The sequence below is a fragment of the Hemitrygon akajei genome, unplaced genomic scaffold (genome assembly GCF_048418815.1).
Source record: "Hemitrygon akajei unplaced genomic scaffold, sHemAka1.3 Scf000079, whole genome shotgun sequence".
In the NCBI taxonomy this organism is placed as follows: Eukaryota; Metazoa; Chordata; class Chondrichthyes; order Myliobatiformes; family Dasyatidae; genus Hemitrygon; species Hemitrygon akajei.
In genome coordinates this window covers 1,856,637-1,872,897 of record NW_027331965.1, presented here as the reverse complement: position 1 = coordinate 1,872,897, position 16,261 = coordinate 1,856,637, and the positions used below count along the sequence as shown (strand labels likewise).

Sequence of the window (16,261 nt, the reverse complement as noted above, 5' to 3'; positions counted from 1 at the left end):
AATTGACTCTTCTATTTTCCCCCGGAGCAGCAAGCTTCACGTTGTTCCAGTCTGATAGTTTACCATAAACATTTCTGAATATTCGCTCACAGTTGTACTCCGTTGTCACTCTCTGGCTCACAGGGTGTTTGCAGAATTCACGTTTATATACCCTACTACTGCACCCCTTTCGCCAAGAGAATTATCATGATCTGGCCCTGTTCTCCCATTCACACAGTTCTCTGTACTTCATTATCTCCAAAATGCTCTCCGGCGGAGAAACCTGACGCCTGACCAGGTTCATTTCCCAATACCAGATCAGGTACAGCCTCTCCTCTTGTAGGCTTATCTACATATTGTGACATGAAACCTTCCTGAATACACCTAACAAACTCCACACGATCTAAACCCCTCACTCTGGGAAATTAAAATCCCCCACCACAAAAACACTGTTATAATTACCCTTTTGCGCAATCTGTCACCCTATCTGCTCCTCGATGCCACTGTTACAATCGGGAGGTCTATTAAAAACACCCAGTAGAGATATTGATCCCTCCCTGCTCCTAACTTCCACACACGGAGACTTCGTAGACAACCCGTCCATGATTCCCTCCTTTTCCGCAGCCGAGACACTATCTCTGATCAACAGTGCCACGCCCCCAGCTCTTTTGCCTTCCTCCCTGTCCTTTCTGAAACATCTGAAGGTTGGCACTCGAATTCCTATTCCTGCCCCTGAACCATCCAAGTCTCTGTAATGGCCACAACATCATAGCTCCAAGTGCGGATACACGCTCGGAGCTCATCCGCTTTGTTCATAAAACTCCTCACATTAAAATAGACGCATCTCATATCATCGGTCTGAGCGCAGCCCTTCGCTATCATCTGCTTATTCCCCCTTTCACACTGTTTCCAATGTTACGTACCCCGTAACTGGGTGTCTAACCAGCAGAGAAAGAAGAATCCGTTGGAGTCTGGTGGTACTATATTCTAAAGTGTTTATTAGTAAAATAGGCAAATCAATATCAATAATGCAAATACATAGATAATACTCGTTAGCAATAATAAACCTAAAAATGTGGGAATAATAATAATCAATAATAAACAAGCTCTATCGATGTCTAGGGGATAATGAATTGTCATATAAAAGTATAAAGTTCAGTTCAGTTCATACGTGCTGAGGTAGATATTGTTGTTGTGTTGTAATCGTCGGAAAGAGAGAGAGAGAGCGAGCGAGATGAGCGAGAGAGACAGCTACAGTCAGGGAAACCTTACTTTACGTTCATGATCCGTCGTTTCGTTGTTGTGGCCATTCAGTTAATGACCCCTCTGTTCTTCAGCTAGACCGCTCTTCTGTATCGGACTCGTCACTCTGGCATGAGTGGACACACACACACACATATGTCCCCACCGGCCCTGCTATAACAGTGTGAGTTTCACTGACCGATCTCCTTGTTCGGTCTCTGATGCCCCACACCTTCCCATGGGTTCCAACAGTCAATCAGTGCTCAATAGTGTGTCTCCTGGTGTGTCTGAAGGGTGTCTCTCCAGACCTCACTTTTATCCCTACTCACGGGGTCTCAGTTGTCAATCAATTTTGATTGGCTGTGTCCATCAAACCAGCCCACTCCGGCTGTCCACTGAAGAATGTTAATGAACAGAGTGGTACAAGATAAATAACCCTCTCAGAAGCCATAATACGGTGAATCAACATGTCTCCATCCCCTCCCTTACCTCTCTCTTATCTGTAGCAGATGTTCCAGCATGTTCTCCTTTCATCTCTCTCTCTCTCATGAGCAGCATAGCAACAGTAACGGTTTGTGATTCTCCCAAGGGAGTGGGGAACATGGGCAACTCTGCACCCTTCTGCCCATCAGAGCTGTTCATCCTTCATAACAACAAGCTTTCTGTATTTGAGAGCCAATCTCCCTTTCCTCCCTCACTTCAGTTCGGGCTCCCACCCCCTGAAATCTTAGTTTAAATTTTCCCCAATAGTCTCCACAAACCTCCGCGCCAGGATATTGCCCCCCCCCCCCCCCTCAGGTTTAAGTGAAATTTCTTTTCAATTCAGTTCACCTGAGCTTTATTGTAATTTCATCATACAGGATTACTCATGAATACAGCCAGAACGAAGCTGGAAATCACAATGCAATAGTTGCACACGACACAAAACACTCACAGTCTGGAAAAGATAGAAAAATAGTAAGCACACATGCAGGACATCAATATGAAAAATCATTTACACAATATGTATATATACACACACACACACACACACACACACACACACACACACACACACACACACACACACACACACACACACACACACACACACACACACACACACACACACACACACACACACAATAAAACTAACTACTCAAAATAACAGCGATAACAGAGCAAGCGTGAGATTTTACTGTTTGGATTGTCCCAGTTAAGAATGCGCCAGATCGGCTCATTCAAATATATATTTTGTTTTCTTAAAAAAGGATATTAAATCCACAGATGATTAGGTGTTAAGATGAATTAGAATACTGGAAACTCACAAAGTCTGATAGCAATTGCGATAAGTCGGCATTCAGATTGCTGACACTGGGGAACTTTCTTTCCTCTGTCACCGCGTTTTATTGATATCCCCCTGGAACAGTAAGATTTGACTACAATATTCAGCCTGCTTTGCTGACAGTTGAAGGGAGGGGAGGAATGTTGAACCGTTTGGATTTGTTTCCAGCAGAAACGCCGCTCCCTGATCCGAGGAATGTCTGCGTGTCGGAATCCGTCCTGCGGACGGGCAGCAGCTTGCACACAGAAAGTCGCGCTGTGAGTCTCACAGAACAGCAGCACCGGCTCCTCGCCCGATTGTCTGCTACGAAGTTGGAAGAAAACGGCTTGAAAATATATCCACACGGAGACTGAATATTCTTAATGTATTCAGGTGAGAATAATTCAGCTTCTGATATTTGTTTCCGATCTTTATTTCAAATCGATCCATGATCTGTGTTTTGCATCGGTGATCAATAACTCATTCGCTCCATTTTAACCCCTTCCGGCGGCGATATGATTTGTGATGCTACACTTTCTTGTCAGCATTACTGAGATTTTCCACAGCTTATGCCATGATTAAAAACTGATCTGAAACCAAGGGTTCCGATTTCAAAGCAAGCGTGTGAAAATTCTGTTTCAACAACCCGTTTCCCGCTTCCAAAACTTGGCATTTCAGATGAATGCATGTTATCTGTTCCTTTGTGACTGTGTTTATTGTGGGTACTTCCTACGGATCCGCTCGGCATCCTTTAGAAGCAAAGATTTTGATTCTGTTCAAGGCCACAGCACACAGTAAACAGCGGGGGTGGGGGCGGTGTTGGGAAAAGGGTTTGTGGGTGGGGATGACCGTTTTCAGAAAGAGACAGGCGGCAGGCGGTATTACGGAGCGAAAGCCATGATTTTATTGTATGGGGCAGAAGGCTGTATGGGCTGAGTAGCCGATTTCTGTTTGGTATACTTACAGTAAAGATCTGACTCCAGATAGTAAATGTCGAACTCCAGAGTTACTGTAACATTATTTACTGTAGTACAGGGAGGAAGAGAGCACCTTGGGCCATAGAAGGGGTCGGGCCACCGGGAGCGATCCTCAACGGTACGGGAAGTGGTGGCCAGGTTGAGGTCCGAGAAACCCAAGGGGTCCCAGGGGAGTAGGGACCCCCCTGTTTGAGGTGAAGGACAGGGAGAGTAACCCTTCGGGGGACGAACAGCGCAGTGGGCTGGTAGTGGCGGTCGTCCCGGGAGAGGAGGGGCGACTGGTAGCGTGTGCTATAACTGTGGGAAAGAGGGGTATTTCCGGCGGGAATGTGAACAGTCAGGGGTGTGCTACAGCTGTGGGGAAGGGGCACACTTTCGGAGGGATTGTGAGAGACAAGACGTCCCGAGGTGGGCAAGCCCGCGGGCGAATAAGAACGGAGAGGAGTCGGGAAACTTAGGAGAGACTCAGTGAGGGAACGGACTGGAGTCTCTGGAGGAACACGTTCCCAGAAATCTGCCAGGGGACCACCGAAAGCCCAAGCCTTTATTCCGGCTGAGCTGGTGGGGTCCCGTTCCAGCGTGTGCCTACGGATAGAGGGAGTTTACGCAAAAGCCATCCTCGACACAGGATCTCAGGTGACCTTATTTTACCGGCCGTTCTACAACAAATATCTAAAGCACTTGTCAGTAACCCCATTTGAGGCACTGGAGATTTGGGGTGTGAGTGAGGGTGATAATCCGTATTCCTGTCAGTGAGATTGGAATTTTCGGAGGGCGATGTGGGAGTGTCTGAAGCCATTGAGACGACGGTGTTGGTTTGTCCGGACCCGGTGGAAACAGGTGTCACTGCCCTTCTGGTGGGGACTAATTCCCCCCTTGTGAACGGCTCCTGGGAGCTTGTAAGGGGAAGGCGCTGGAGAACTTTCTGGAGACCCTCTCGGTACACCCAGTGTTTCGAGCGTTGTTCTAAGAAGTGGGTGAACCCCTAGGGCTGCATCCTGAGTGCAAAACGGGAGACGGTGTGGTGTACGAAGATGAGGCCTAACGTTATACGGCCAGGGGAGGTGGCACTAGTGATGGGGACTCTCAGATTCCCCTGAGTGCCGGCAGGCAAAGCCCTGTTAGCCACGATCTCGAGGGGGAGACACGATTTCCGGCAGGGGTGCTGGTGAGGCCCGACGTGCAGAGGCCAGCGGTGGTACCTGCGAGGCGGATGGCCGTGAGTGTCAGGAACACTACGGCAGGAGAAATCACCTTTAAGAGAGGGATCCCGCTGGCGCATTTGTTCCCGGTGACGGTAATGTCTAGCGCCCCTGTGAGGCCCACTAAGGGGGAAGGATTGGAAAACAGAGGAAAGCTGACCCCTGAGGCCTTTAATTCTGGGGATTCTCCTGTGTCACCGGAGCAGAAACGCAGGCTGGTGGAGAAGATGTTGAAGCTGGAAGATGTTTTTTTTCTCTTGGCGAATTCGATGTGGGTTGCTCCAAGAGCACTCGCCATATCATCCGAGTGACTGAGGACACCCCGTTCAGAGAGAGGTCACGGCGATTGGCCCCTACAGATGTGGAAGACGAGCAGCAGCACTTGTGCAAGTTGAGGGAAACTGGAATCATCACTGAGTCCCGAAGCCCCATATGCGTCCCCAATAGTAGTGGCCCGGAAGAAGATGAGAAGGGTACGCATGTGTGCGGACTATCGGACTTTCAACCGGCGAACTGTCGCTGACCAGTATATCAAATATGGGATATTAATTGCCTAGTAATAAAATCTAAAATTTGGCAATGCAAATCCACCTTCCTTTTTTAACTTCTGTAAATGTCTTTAACCTAACCTGGAATTTTTATTCTGCCAGATATATATGAAGTAATTCTTCAATGCACGTTGTCAAAAAAAGATTTCGGAATAAAAATTGGTACCGCTTGAAATCTATATAAGAACATGGGTAAAATATTCACCTTAATAGCATTAATCCGACTTATCAATGATAAAGACAATGGTGAACATTCAGAAAACAAATATTTAATGTGATCAATTAAGGGTAAAAAATTAACCTTAAAAAAATCCTATGCTTTTTCTTGTAATTTTAATCTCTAAGTATATAAAATAAACAGTAACTAATTTAAAATGCAAATTTCTGTAAATTGGAACCTGCCTATTTAGGGGGAACAATTCACTCTTATTAAGATTCAACTTATACCCGGAAAAATTACTAAACTGAACCAACAATGATATAACTGCAGTAATGGTTTTCTCAGAATCAGAAATGTATAATAACGAGTTGTCTGCATATTATGATAACTTCCGGATATCCATCCCGCGATTAATGTCAAAAATGTTAGGTGATTCTCTAATAGCAATTGCCAAAGGATCCAGCGCAATATCAAATAATAATGGACTAAGAGGACAACCTTGCCTGGTACCCCCGAAATAAGCAAAAAAAGTGAGGTGCCGGAGACAATTTTCCACAATATGGACCAGTCACACACAGAATATCTACAGAGTTCAACAAAGACCGATCATGAGTCACCATGGCATTGTGCATGGAAAGTTGTGTTCAACAATACTTTTTTAAGATTTTTGAAGATGATTGTCAATGAGTGTGGGGGAGTGGGTATTGTGCATTGGCAAGCTGCCTCATGACAGCTTGGTCTGGAAGATAACGTCCCATGCGGTACAGAGAGAGAGCTAGTTGGGTTCAAAAGTTGCCTTGAAGCTAGCAAGCAAAGAGTGGTGGATGAAGGTTTCTCCTCAGAGTGGAGGCGGGTAACTAGTGGTGTACCGCGAGGCTACAGGTTGGGACATTTGATATTCGTTATTTGATAGCAATGATTACAATGCAAGTGCACAAGGCTTGACCAGAAATTTCGCCGATGACAGACAATTAGTAGATGGTACTCACGGTGAATATTATCGTCGCTTATAGGGGATCTAAATGGGCAGAGGATGGGAAATAGATTCCAAAACCAACCCGAGCAGCAACGGTTTCATGCAGAGGCTGGTAATTATGTGGCGGGAACTGCCAGAGGAAGTGGATGAGGTAGACACAATCGTATAATTCCAGAAGCAGTTGGCATGTGAAGATGGAAGGAAGAGGACAGGAGGAAAACGGGCCCAACTTAGAAAATTAGGACCATCTCAGTGAACACCGTAGTCAGCATTGTCTCGATGGGCTGAAGGGTCAGTATCTGTGCTCTGTTTCTCTGTGCCTCTATCGGAAGGATGTTCTAGATATCACTGGACAGACATACAGACATGGTTTGGGAGTTGATGCGAACTGCGGCTCTGATACAGTGAATGGCTGTACTGTCACATTTGCAAAGTAATCCAACTCTCTCTGACTCACTGTCTGCTTGTTGTGTTTAATTCAGGGCATCACCAGCAAGTGGAGCTGTCCTGCACCGGGATCAGAGTGTAAACAAGACGACGACAATCAACAACCATCAGTCAGAATCAGAATGGCTACAGGTATGTTCACCTGGACCTTTATAACTAAACTTCTGCCCTGTTGGTGTACAATAGTTCAGATGAAGAAGCTTACACAGGCGCTAACAGGGCAGAGAAAAAGTTTCATCAAGCAGTGTCATTGATCCCACTGGTAAAGTGATTTGTGTAATGGATCGGTCCAACAGTTCCAGCGCAGGGACCTGACACCAGTAATGGTCGAATGACTCCACTCACCAGGCAAAGCTTCACCTGAGTGAAAGGAGCCGGAGACCCTGAATCAGCAGGTTGAGAGTGAAACACAAACAGGAATGTGACAGCGGTGTTGTTTGTTATGTAAAAGTCTACAGACAGACGGACATACTTTATTGATCCCGAGGGAAATTGGATTTCGTTAGTCGCACCAACCACGGATAGTGTAGAAATATAGCAATATAAAACCATATATAATAATAAGTTAATCATGCCAAGTGGAAATAAGTCCAGGACCCGCCTATTGGCTCAGGGTGTCTGACACTCCGAGGGAGGAGTTGTAAAGTTTGATGGCCACAGGCAGGAATGACTTCCTATGACGCTCAGTGTTGCATCTCGGTGGAATGAGTCTCTGGCTGAATGTACTCCTGTGCCTAACCAGTACATTATGGAGTGGAGGGGAGTATTTTCCAAGATGGCATGCAACTTGGACCGCATCCTCTTTTTAGACACCACCGTCAGAGAGTCCAGTTCCACCCCTACAACATTATCTAGGTTCAGGGTTTGTTGCACATCAGGGCCTGTTTAGAGGTGAAAGACATCTTCAACTTTCATTTACAAAATTCAGAGGCAGGTGACAAGAGCATTTCCGGGATTTCAGAGATTGTGCGATAATACAACATTTCATGTTTTGTCAGGGCAGCTCTCAACTCCCCCCTCGCTGCGCAAAGTAGATGAGGGGAGTTTTCCGAACTCTGTTTTCTGTAGCCGAGCCGAGAACATTGCTAGCCTTGGAAATGGCTGAGGATCAGGAGACACTTCATTTGTGGTCTGCATCGGTTTGTCACTGTCTGGTTTGGAGGGGCTACTGCACAGGACCGAGAGAAGCTGCCGGAAGTTGTAGATCTTCAGGGAGCGGTGTCTCAGAAAGGCAGCGTCCATTATTAAGGACGTCCAGCACCCAGGGCATGCCCTTTTCTCACTGTTACCATCAGGGAGGAGGTACAGAAGCCTGAATGCACACACTCAGCGATTCAGGAACAGATTCGTCCTCTCTGCCATCCCATTCCTAAATGGACATTGAATCTTTGGACACTACCTAACTTTGTTCAAAATACACAGTCTTTCTGTTTTTGCACATTTAAAAAAAATCTATTCAATATACGTAATTGGTTTACTTGTTTACTTTTTTAAAAAAAATTATTCATTATTATTTTTTTCACTGCTAGATTACCTATTGCATTGAACTGCTGCTGCTAAGTTAACAAATTTCACGTCACATGCCGGTGATAATAAACCTGATTCTGATTCTGTTTTACGTGTGCAAGTTTACCCTTCAAGCTCCCATGTTCCGGGGCAAACTGTCCCAGCCGAACCAGATAACAAACAACCCCATCCGGTAACGTACTTGTGAATCTACCCGACACTTTCCAGCTGAATCCCATCCATCCTGTAGATTGTTAGCAACTGCATCCTTAGCAAATGCAAAGCTCTCTCAGCGAGACTTTGTTTAGCTACTGGAACTGCACGCAAGACTCTCCCTTTGCCAATGACTTGTATAGTAGCTACGTGACAATTATTATCCAGGAGACGGGATGAGACCCAGGGGACCAGGCATCATGGGCTTCAAGGTTATGTTCAATCTGTAACCCAGGGGGCTGGACGTTGTCCATCTCAAGGCAGAGGTCAGTCTTTGACCCAGGGGACAAGACAGTGTGTAACAAAGCAACCGGAGAACGTTTGATCTGGAGGATCGGACCACGAGTAATCCAGTGGCTTGTCTGTGAGTGATACAGGTGACTGGACAGTTTGTGATCCACGGAGATTTAAGTTTGTGGGAGATAATCCCAGTGATAATTCCCGGTATCACCGAATGCCTTTCCCTTTATAACCGCTGGTTATTGGTGTGTTCAGTCAATGCGTAGTCGGTGATCAGTATTACTGTGTCTATCCAGTTATTTTACTGGAAGTGGATGTGTCCACTCACTGGCTTACCGCGATGGTCACCTGGCAGGAAGTGTGGTTCACATTCACCAGCGCAGTCCCACTCCAAATCCGGTCAACCAGAGTCCCGGCCCCATTGCAGACACCCATTGTGAATCCTTGTTCGAGCATAAATCACTTTAAACCTGCTATTCATCATTTACTGCAGGTGGGAAATTAAATCCGGTACAGAAAGTACTCAAGAGGCTTTTACCAGGCAGCTCATCGAGGGAAGATGATCGGGACACGGGAAGCAAGGTTCCAAAGCAGGGTCAGATTGAGAGCAATGTCCCAATGGAATGCGGTCCGGCCGCAGAGGAGGAGGAGCAAATTCAGCCCAGAGACAGTGACGTCAGAGACACTGAGCAGGACCCTGGAACAGGCACAAGTGAGGCGACTGCCTGTCAGCCCAGAGACAGTGACGTCAGAGACACTGAGCAGGACCCTGGAACCGGCACAAGTGAGGCGACTGCCTGTCAGCCCAGAGACAGTGACGTTAGAGACACTGAGCAGGACCCTGGAACCGGCACAAGTGAGGCGACTTCCTGTCAGCCCAGAGACAGTGACGTCAGAGACACCGATCAGGACCCTGGAACCAGCACACGTGAGGCAACTGCCTGTCATCCCAGAGACAGTGATGTCAGAGACACTGAGCAGGACCCTGGACCCAGCACAAATGAGGCGACTGCCTGTCAGCCCAGAGACAGTGACGTCAGAGACACTGAGCAGGACCCTGGAACCGGCACAAGTGAGGCGACTTCCTGTCAGCCCAGAGACGGTGACGTCAGAGACACCGATCAGGACCCTGGAACCAGCACACGTGAGGCAACTGCCTGTCATCCCAGAGACAGTGATGTCAGAGACACTGAGCAGGACCCTAGACCCAGCACAAGTGAGGCGACTGCCTGTCAGCCCAGAGACAGTGACGTCAGAGACACTGAGCAGGACCCTGGACCCAGCACAAGTGAGGCGACTGCCTGTCAATCCCAGAGACAGTGACGTCAGAGACACCGATCAGGACCCTGGAACCAGCACACGTGAGGCAACTGCCTGTCATCCCAGAGACAGTGATGTCAGAGACACTGAGCAGGACCCTGGACCCAGCACAAGTGAGGCGACTGCCTGTCAGCCCAGAGACAGTGACGTCAGAGACACTGAGCAGGACCCTGGACCCAGCACAAGTGAGGCGACTGCCTGTCATCCCAGAGACAGTGACGTCAGAGACACCGATCAGGACCCTGGAACCAGCACACGTGAGGCAACTGCCTGTCATCCCAGAGACAGTGATGTCAGAGACACTGAGCAGGACCCTGGACCCAGCACAAGTGAGGCGACTGCCTGTCAGCCCAGAGACAGTGACGTCAGAGACACTGAGCAGGACCCTGGAACCGGCACAACTGAGGCGACTGCCTGTCATCCCAGAAACAGTGACGTCAGAGACCCTGAGCAGGACCCTGGAACCGGCACAAGTGAGGCGACTGCCTGTCAGCCCTGAGACAGTGACGTCAGAGTCACTGAGCAGGACCCTGGAACCAGCACAAGTGAGGCGACTGCCTGTCAGCCCAGAGACAGTGACGTCAGAGACACTGAGCAGGACCCTGGAACCGGCACAAGTGAGGAGACTGTCTGTCAGCCCAGAGACAGTGACGTCAGAGACACTGAGCAGGACCCTGGAACCAGCACAAGTGAGGCGACTGTCTGTCAGCCCAGAGACAGTGACGTCAGAGACACTGAGCAGGACCCTGGAACCAGCACAAGTGAGGCGACTGTCTGTCAGCCCAGAGACAGTGACGTCAGAGACACTGAGCAGGACCCTGGAACCGGCACAAGTGAGGAGACTGATAGATAGATAGATAGATACTTTATTCATCCCCATGGGGAAATTCAACATTTTTTCCAATGTCCCATACACTTGTTGTACATACAATACTTAACTCAGTAATAATATGATATGCATCTAAATCACTAACTCAAAAAGCATTAATAATAGCTTTAAAAAAAAAGTTCTTAAGTCCTGGCAGTTGAATTGTAAAGCCTAATGGCATTGGGGAGTATTGACCTCTTCATCCTGTCTGAGGAGCATTGCATCGACAGTAACCTGTCGCTGAAACTGCTTCTCTGTCTCTGGATGGTGCTATGTAGAGGATGTTCAGGGTTTTCCATAATTGACCGTAGCCTACTCAGCGCCCTTCGCTCAGCTACCGATGTTAAACTCTCCAGTACTTTGCCCATGACAGAGCCCGCCTTCCTTATCAGCTTATTAAGACGTGAGGCGTCCTTCTTCTTAATGCTTCCTCCCAAACACGCCACCACAAAGAAGAGGGCGCTCTCAACAACTGACCTATAGAACATCATCAGCATCTCACTGCAGACATTGAATGACGCCAACCTTCTAAGGAAGTACAGTCGACTCTGTGCCTTCCTGCACAAGGCATCTGTGTTGGCAGTCCAGTCTAGCTTCTCGTCCAACTGTACTCCCAGATACTTGTAGGTCTTTACCTGCTCCACACATTCTCCATTAATGATCACTGGCTCCATATGAGGCCTAGATCTCCTAAAGTCCACCACCATCTCCTTGGTCTTGGTGACATTGAGACGCAGGTAGTTTGAGTTGCACCATATCACAAAGTCCTGTATCAGTTTCCTATACTCCTCCTCCTGTCCATTCCTGACACACCCCACTATGGCCGTGTCATCAGCGAACTTCTGCACATGGCAGGACTCCGAGTTATATTGGAAGTCAGATGTGTACAGGGTGAACAGGACCGGAGAGAGTACGGTTCCCTGTGGCGCTCCTGTGCTGCTGACCACTGTGTCAGACCTACAGTCTCCCAACCGCACATACTGAGGTCTATCTGTCAAGTAGTCCACTATCCAATCCACCATGTGAGAGTCTACTCCCATCTCCGTTAGTTTGTGCTTTAAGATCTTGGGCTGGATGGTGTTAAAGGCACTAGAGAAGTCAAGGAATGTAATCCTCACAGCACAACTGACCCCATCTAGGTGAGAGAGTGATTTGTCTGTCAGCCCAGAGACAGCGACGTCAGAGACACTGAGCAGGACCCTGGAACCAGCACAAGTGAGGCGACTGCCTGTCAGCCCAGAGACAGTGACGTCAGAGACACTGAGCAGGACCCTGGAAACGGCACAAACGAGGCGACTGCCTGTCAGCTCGGAAACTCATTAAACACGGAATTGTCAAGTGCCCAACAGGGAGTGGGTGACTGAATCATGAGGGTGATGTGTTCGCAGAATGAGGTGGGAAGTGGGTAAATGTGATTCCTTTTTGGAGGGTTGGTCAGAAAGGGGAAAAGTGTGGGCGTGGTGCATGCGGTGTAGTGTGGCACCGGTTACCGCACTACAGGAAATGTCCTACCTGCTCCGAGGATTTCCAGGATGTGTATCGGAGGAAATGCAGCTATCCGGATCAGAGAGTATTTCCAGGATATGAGTTACTGGAAATGTATTCGCCAGCATAGAGAGAGTATTTCTGGGAAGCGACAGCCCCAACATTTATTGCCCATTTTAAACTGGAATCGGTGAGTGGGTGGGATGTTGGGAGGACAGGTTTCTGGCAAATGGGTTCCTTCTGGGAACTTCTAGCACAGCGCATTGATGGGTCGGTTTTTTAAGACCAGTGTTAGGGCAAAATGCTTGTTTCCAGCTGAAAGCAGGTAAACAATAAGGTTCAAGACATGACTGGTTTGTTTGGGCTGGGTGAGAGCGGTGGAGACAAGCGATATTTGAGTTTGTGACTACATTCACATTTTATATTCGCAGAGCCAGAGTTTACAATCTCCGACGTCCTGGCAGAGGGGGGCGAGTATCGACTGTACCAACTGACCAAATTCTACAGGGACAGACTCAAACATGCAATTGAAGAAAAGGTTGAAAGACTCGGTTGGATGTTGACAAAGCAGGGACATTTCAGTAGAGAAGAAAATGAGGTGAGTGTATTTAGTGCATTGTCACTGAACTGCTGTAATTAGAGGGAAGACTGATCGATATTAATCTCCTGCACTTTCTAGGAGTTCGACATGGCATTAAAGACTTTGATCTCTGACTTGTCTTCAGTAGATCATTTTCGGCTGTTCAGGTGGGGAGCACTGAGAACTGCAGGTTCAGAGTCACCTTCTCCTCTCACACCTGCTGTATTTATCAGTGTATCGGACCTCAGTCAGACCTTTGTCTTCAGTAGATCTGATTCGGCTGTTCAGGTGGGGAGCACTGGGAACTGCAGGTTCAGAGTCACCTTCTCCTCTCACACCTGCTGTATTTATCAGTGTACCGGACCTCAGTCAGTCCTTTGTCTTCAGTAGATCTGATTCGGCTGTTCAGGTGGGGAGCACTGGGAACTGCAGGTTCAGAGTCACCTTCTCCTCTCACACCTGCTGTATTTATCAGTGTATCGGACCTCAGTCAGACCTTTGTCTTCAGTAGATCTGATTCGGCTGTTCAGGTGGGGAGCACTGGGAACTGCAGGTTCAGAGTCACCTTCTCCTCTCACACCTGCTGTATTTATCAGTGTACCGGACCTCAGTCAGTCCTTTGTCTTCAGTAGATCTGATTCGGCTGTTCAGGTGGGGAGCACTGGGAACTGCAGGTTCAGAGTCACCTTCTCCTCTCACACCTGCTGTATTTATCAGTGTATCGGACCTCAGTCAGACCTTTGTCTTCAGTAGATCTGTTTCAGCTGTTCAGGTGGGGAGCACTGGGAACTGCAGGTTCAGAGTCACCTTCTCCTCTCACACCTGCTGTATTTATCAGTGTACCGGACCTCAGTCAGACCTTTGTCTTCAGTAGATCTGTTTCAGCTGTTCAGGTGGGGAGCACTGGGAACTGGAGGTTCAGAGTCACCTTCTCCTCTCACACCTGCTGTATTTATCAGTGTACCGGACCTCAGTCAGACCTTTGTCTTCAGTAGATCTGTTTCGGCTGTTCAGGTGGGGAGCACTGGGAACTGCAGGTTCAGTCACCTTCTCCTCTCACACCTGCTGTATTTATCCGTGTACCGGACCTCAGCAAGACCTTTGACAAGGTTCCACATGGAAGGTTAGTTAGGAAGGGTCAATCGTTAGGTATTAATATTGAAGTAATAAATGGATTCAACAGTGGCTGGATGGGAGATGCCAGAGAGTAGTGGTGGATAACTGTTTGTCAGGTTGGAGGCCGTTGACTAGTGGTGTGCCTCAGGGATCTGTACTGGGTCCAATGTTGTTTGTCATATACATTAATGATCTGGATGATGGGGTGTTACATTGGATTACTAAGTATACAGATGATACTAAGATAGGTGGCATTGTGGAAAATGAAGTAGTTTTCAAATCTTACAGAGAGATTTAGGACAGTTAGAAGAGTGGGCTGAAAGTTTGCAGATTGAGTTTAATGCTGATAAGTTTGAGGTGCTTTATTTTTGTAGGACTAATCAAAATAGGACATGCATGGTAAATGGTAGGGCGTTGAAGAATGCAGTAGAATAGAGTGAACTAGTAATAATGGTGCATAGTTCCCTGAAGGTGGAATCTCATGTGGATAGGGTGGTGAAGAAAGCTTTTGGTATGCTGGCCTTTTTAAATCAGAGCATTGAGTGCAGGAGTTGGGAAGTAAAGATAAATTGTACAAGGCATTTGTAAGGCCAAATTTGGAGTATTGTGTACAGTTCTGGCCACCGAATTATTCATAAAGATGTCAACAAAATATAGAGTGTACAGAGGAGATTTACTAGAATGTTACCTGGGTCTCAGCACCTAAGTACAGAGAAAGGTTGAACAAGTTAAGTCTTTATTCTTTACAGCGTTGAAGTTTCAGGGGGGGGGGGCATTTGATAGAGGCATTTAAAATTATGAGGGGATAGTGTTGATATGGATAGGCTTTTTTCCATTGAGAGTAGGCGAGATTCAAACAAATGGACATGAGTTGAGAGTTGGGGGCAAAAGTTAAGGGGTAACACGAGGGGGAACTTCTTTACTCAGAGAGTGGTAATTGTGTGGAATGAGCTTACAGTAGAAGTGGCAAAGGCAGGTTCAATACTGTCATTTTAAAAACTGGATATGTATATGGACAGGAAGGGAATGGAGGGTTATGGGCTGAGTGCAGTTAGGTGGGACTAGGTGAGAGTAAGCGCTCGGCACGGACTGTGTTACTGTGCTGTAATAGTCATATCGTTGTATGACATAAGTGCAAGGGCTGCATATCTGGACTGTTGAACAGGCATTCTGTCTAAAATTAATTTTGCATCTTATCAGGACCGTCGGTCAAACTCACCTCAGCTCATTAATCCAGGATGAATATTAAACTGTGAGATTCGCCATGTCTGTCCATCTACTCCACAATAAATTAATTGTTTGCTTTTATAGAAAGTCACTGAACTGACAGAGAAGGGAAACCGGACAGAGAGTTCCAGACTCTTCCTCAGTTTGGTGATGGGCAAAGGCTCCCGGGCCCGGAGGGCGATGTGGGAATCCTTTGTGATGTGGAGGACTGAGTTACCGAAGCTGGACAGGATACTGAGGGAAATACAGGAGCTCGGTATGTTAAAACCACGCACTGAACACAAAGGCACATTAAATAGTTGTAATTATTTTAGTTCTGTTTTCATGAACTCTTTTGTTGATTTAAACAGGTCCTGACCCAGAGGAATACATAAACATCGCACAAGGGTTGTCTGAGTTACCCACTGAACTGACAGGTGAGTGATGAAATGCTCAGTTCAAACCACATCTCAAATGTTAGACTGTGACTTGGCAGAATCTGGGAACGAAAATCCACCATCAATCATTCGCCGATCTCTGGTTTCAGGTTACAATTCAGATCATCTCTCGTTGCAGCCTGAACATTGTAAAGTGTATTTTTCCAGCTGTTCCAGCTGTGAATGTATTAAACCAGTCCTTGTGTCTGCTGAACCCTCCACTCCGGGTCCTAACGCTCTGGAAATCCCCACACACCCCAGACAGGCTCCTGACACACTGTATGACCCAGTCCAGGTGACCTTTCTCTCTTCAGACCTTTCAGATTCCGAAGCACCTTCTCCTTTGTAATAGCAGCTGCACTCAATTCTGTCCGCTGATGCTCTTTACAATTTGGAATTCTGCTAGTGACTTCCACAGAGTATGTCTGACATTTCCTTTTCACCCGTTACTAAATC

At 47.3% G+C, this 16,261-nt stretch overlaps 1 protein-coding gene across 1 annotated transcript in view; it reads left to right on the top strand.

The window, feature by feature from the left end:
* LOC140722529 (NACHT, LRR and PYD domains-containing protein 3-like) overlaps positions 1-16,261 on the top strand; it is an 84,821-nt gene that overhangs the window by 163 nt on the left and 68,397 nt on the right. Inside the window, exons 2-6 of the mRNA XM_073037245.1 lie at positions 2,714-2,917; positions 6,870-6,966; positions 12,898-13,064; positions 15,474-15,645; positions 15,740-15,805. Of these exons, the coding sequence (XP_072893346.1) occupies positions 6,957-6,966; positions 12,898-13,064; positions 15,474-15,645; positions 15,740-15,805 (415 nt within the window). The 5' untranslated portion in view covers positions 2,714-2,917; positions 6,870-6,956. The remainder of the gene's footprint in view (positions 1-2,713; positions 2,918-6,869; positions 6,967-12,897; positions 13,065-15,473; positions 15,646-15,739; positions 15,806-16,261) is intronic.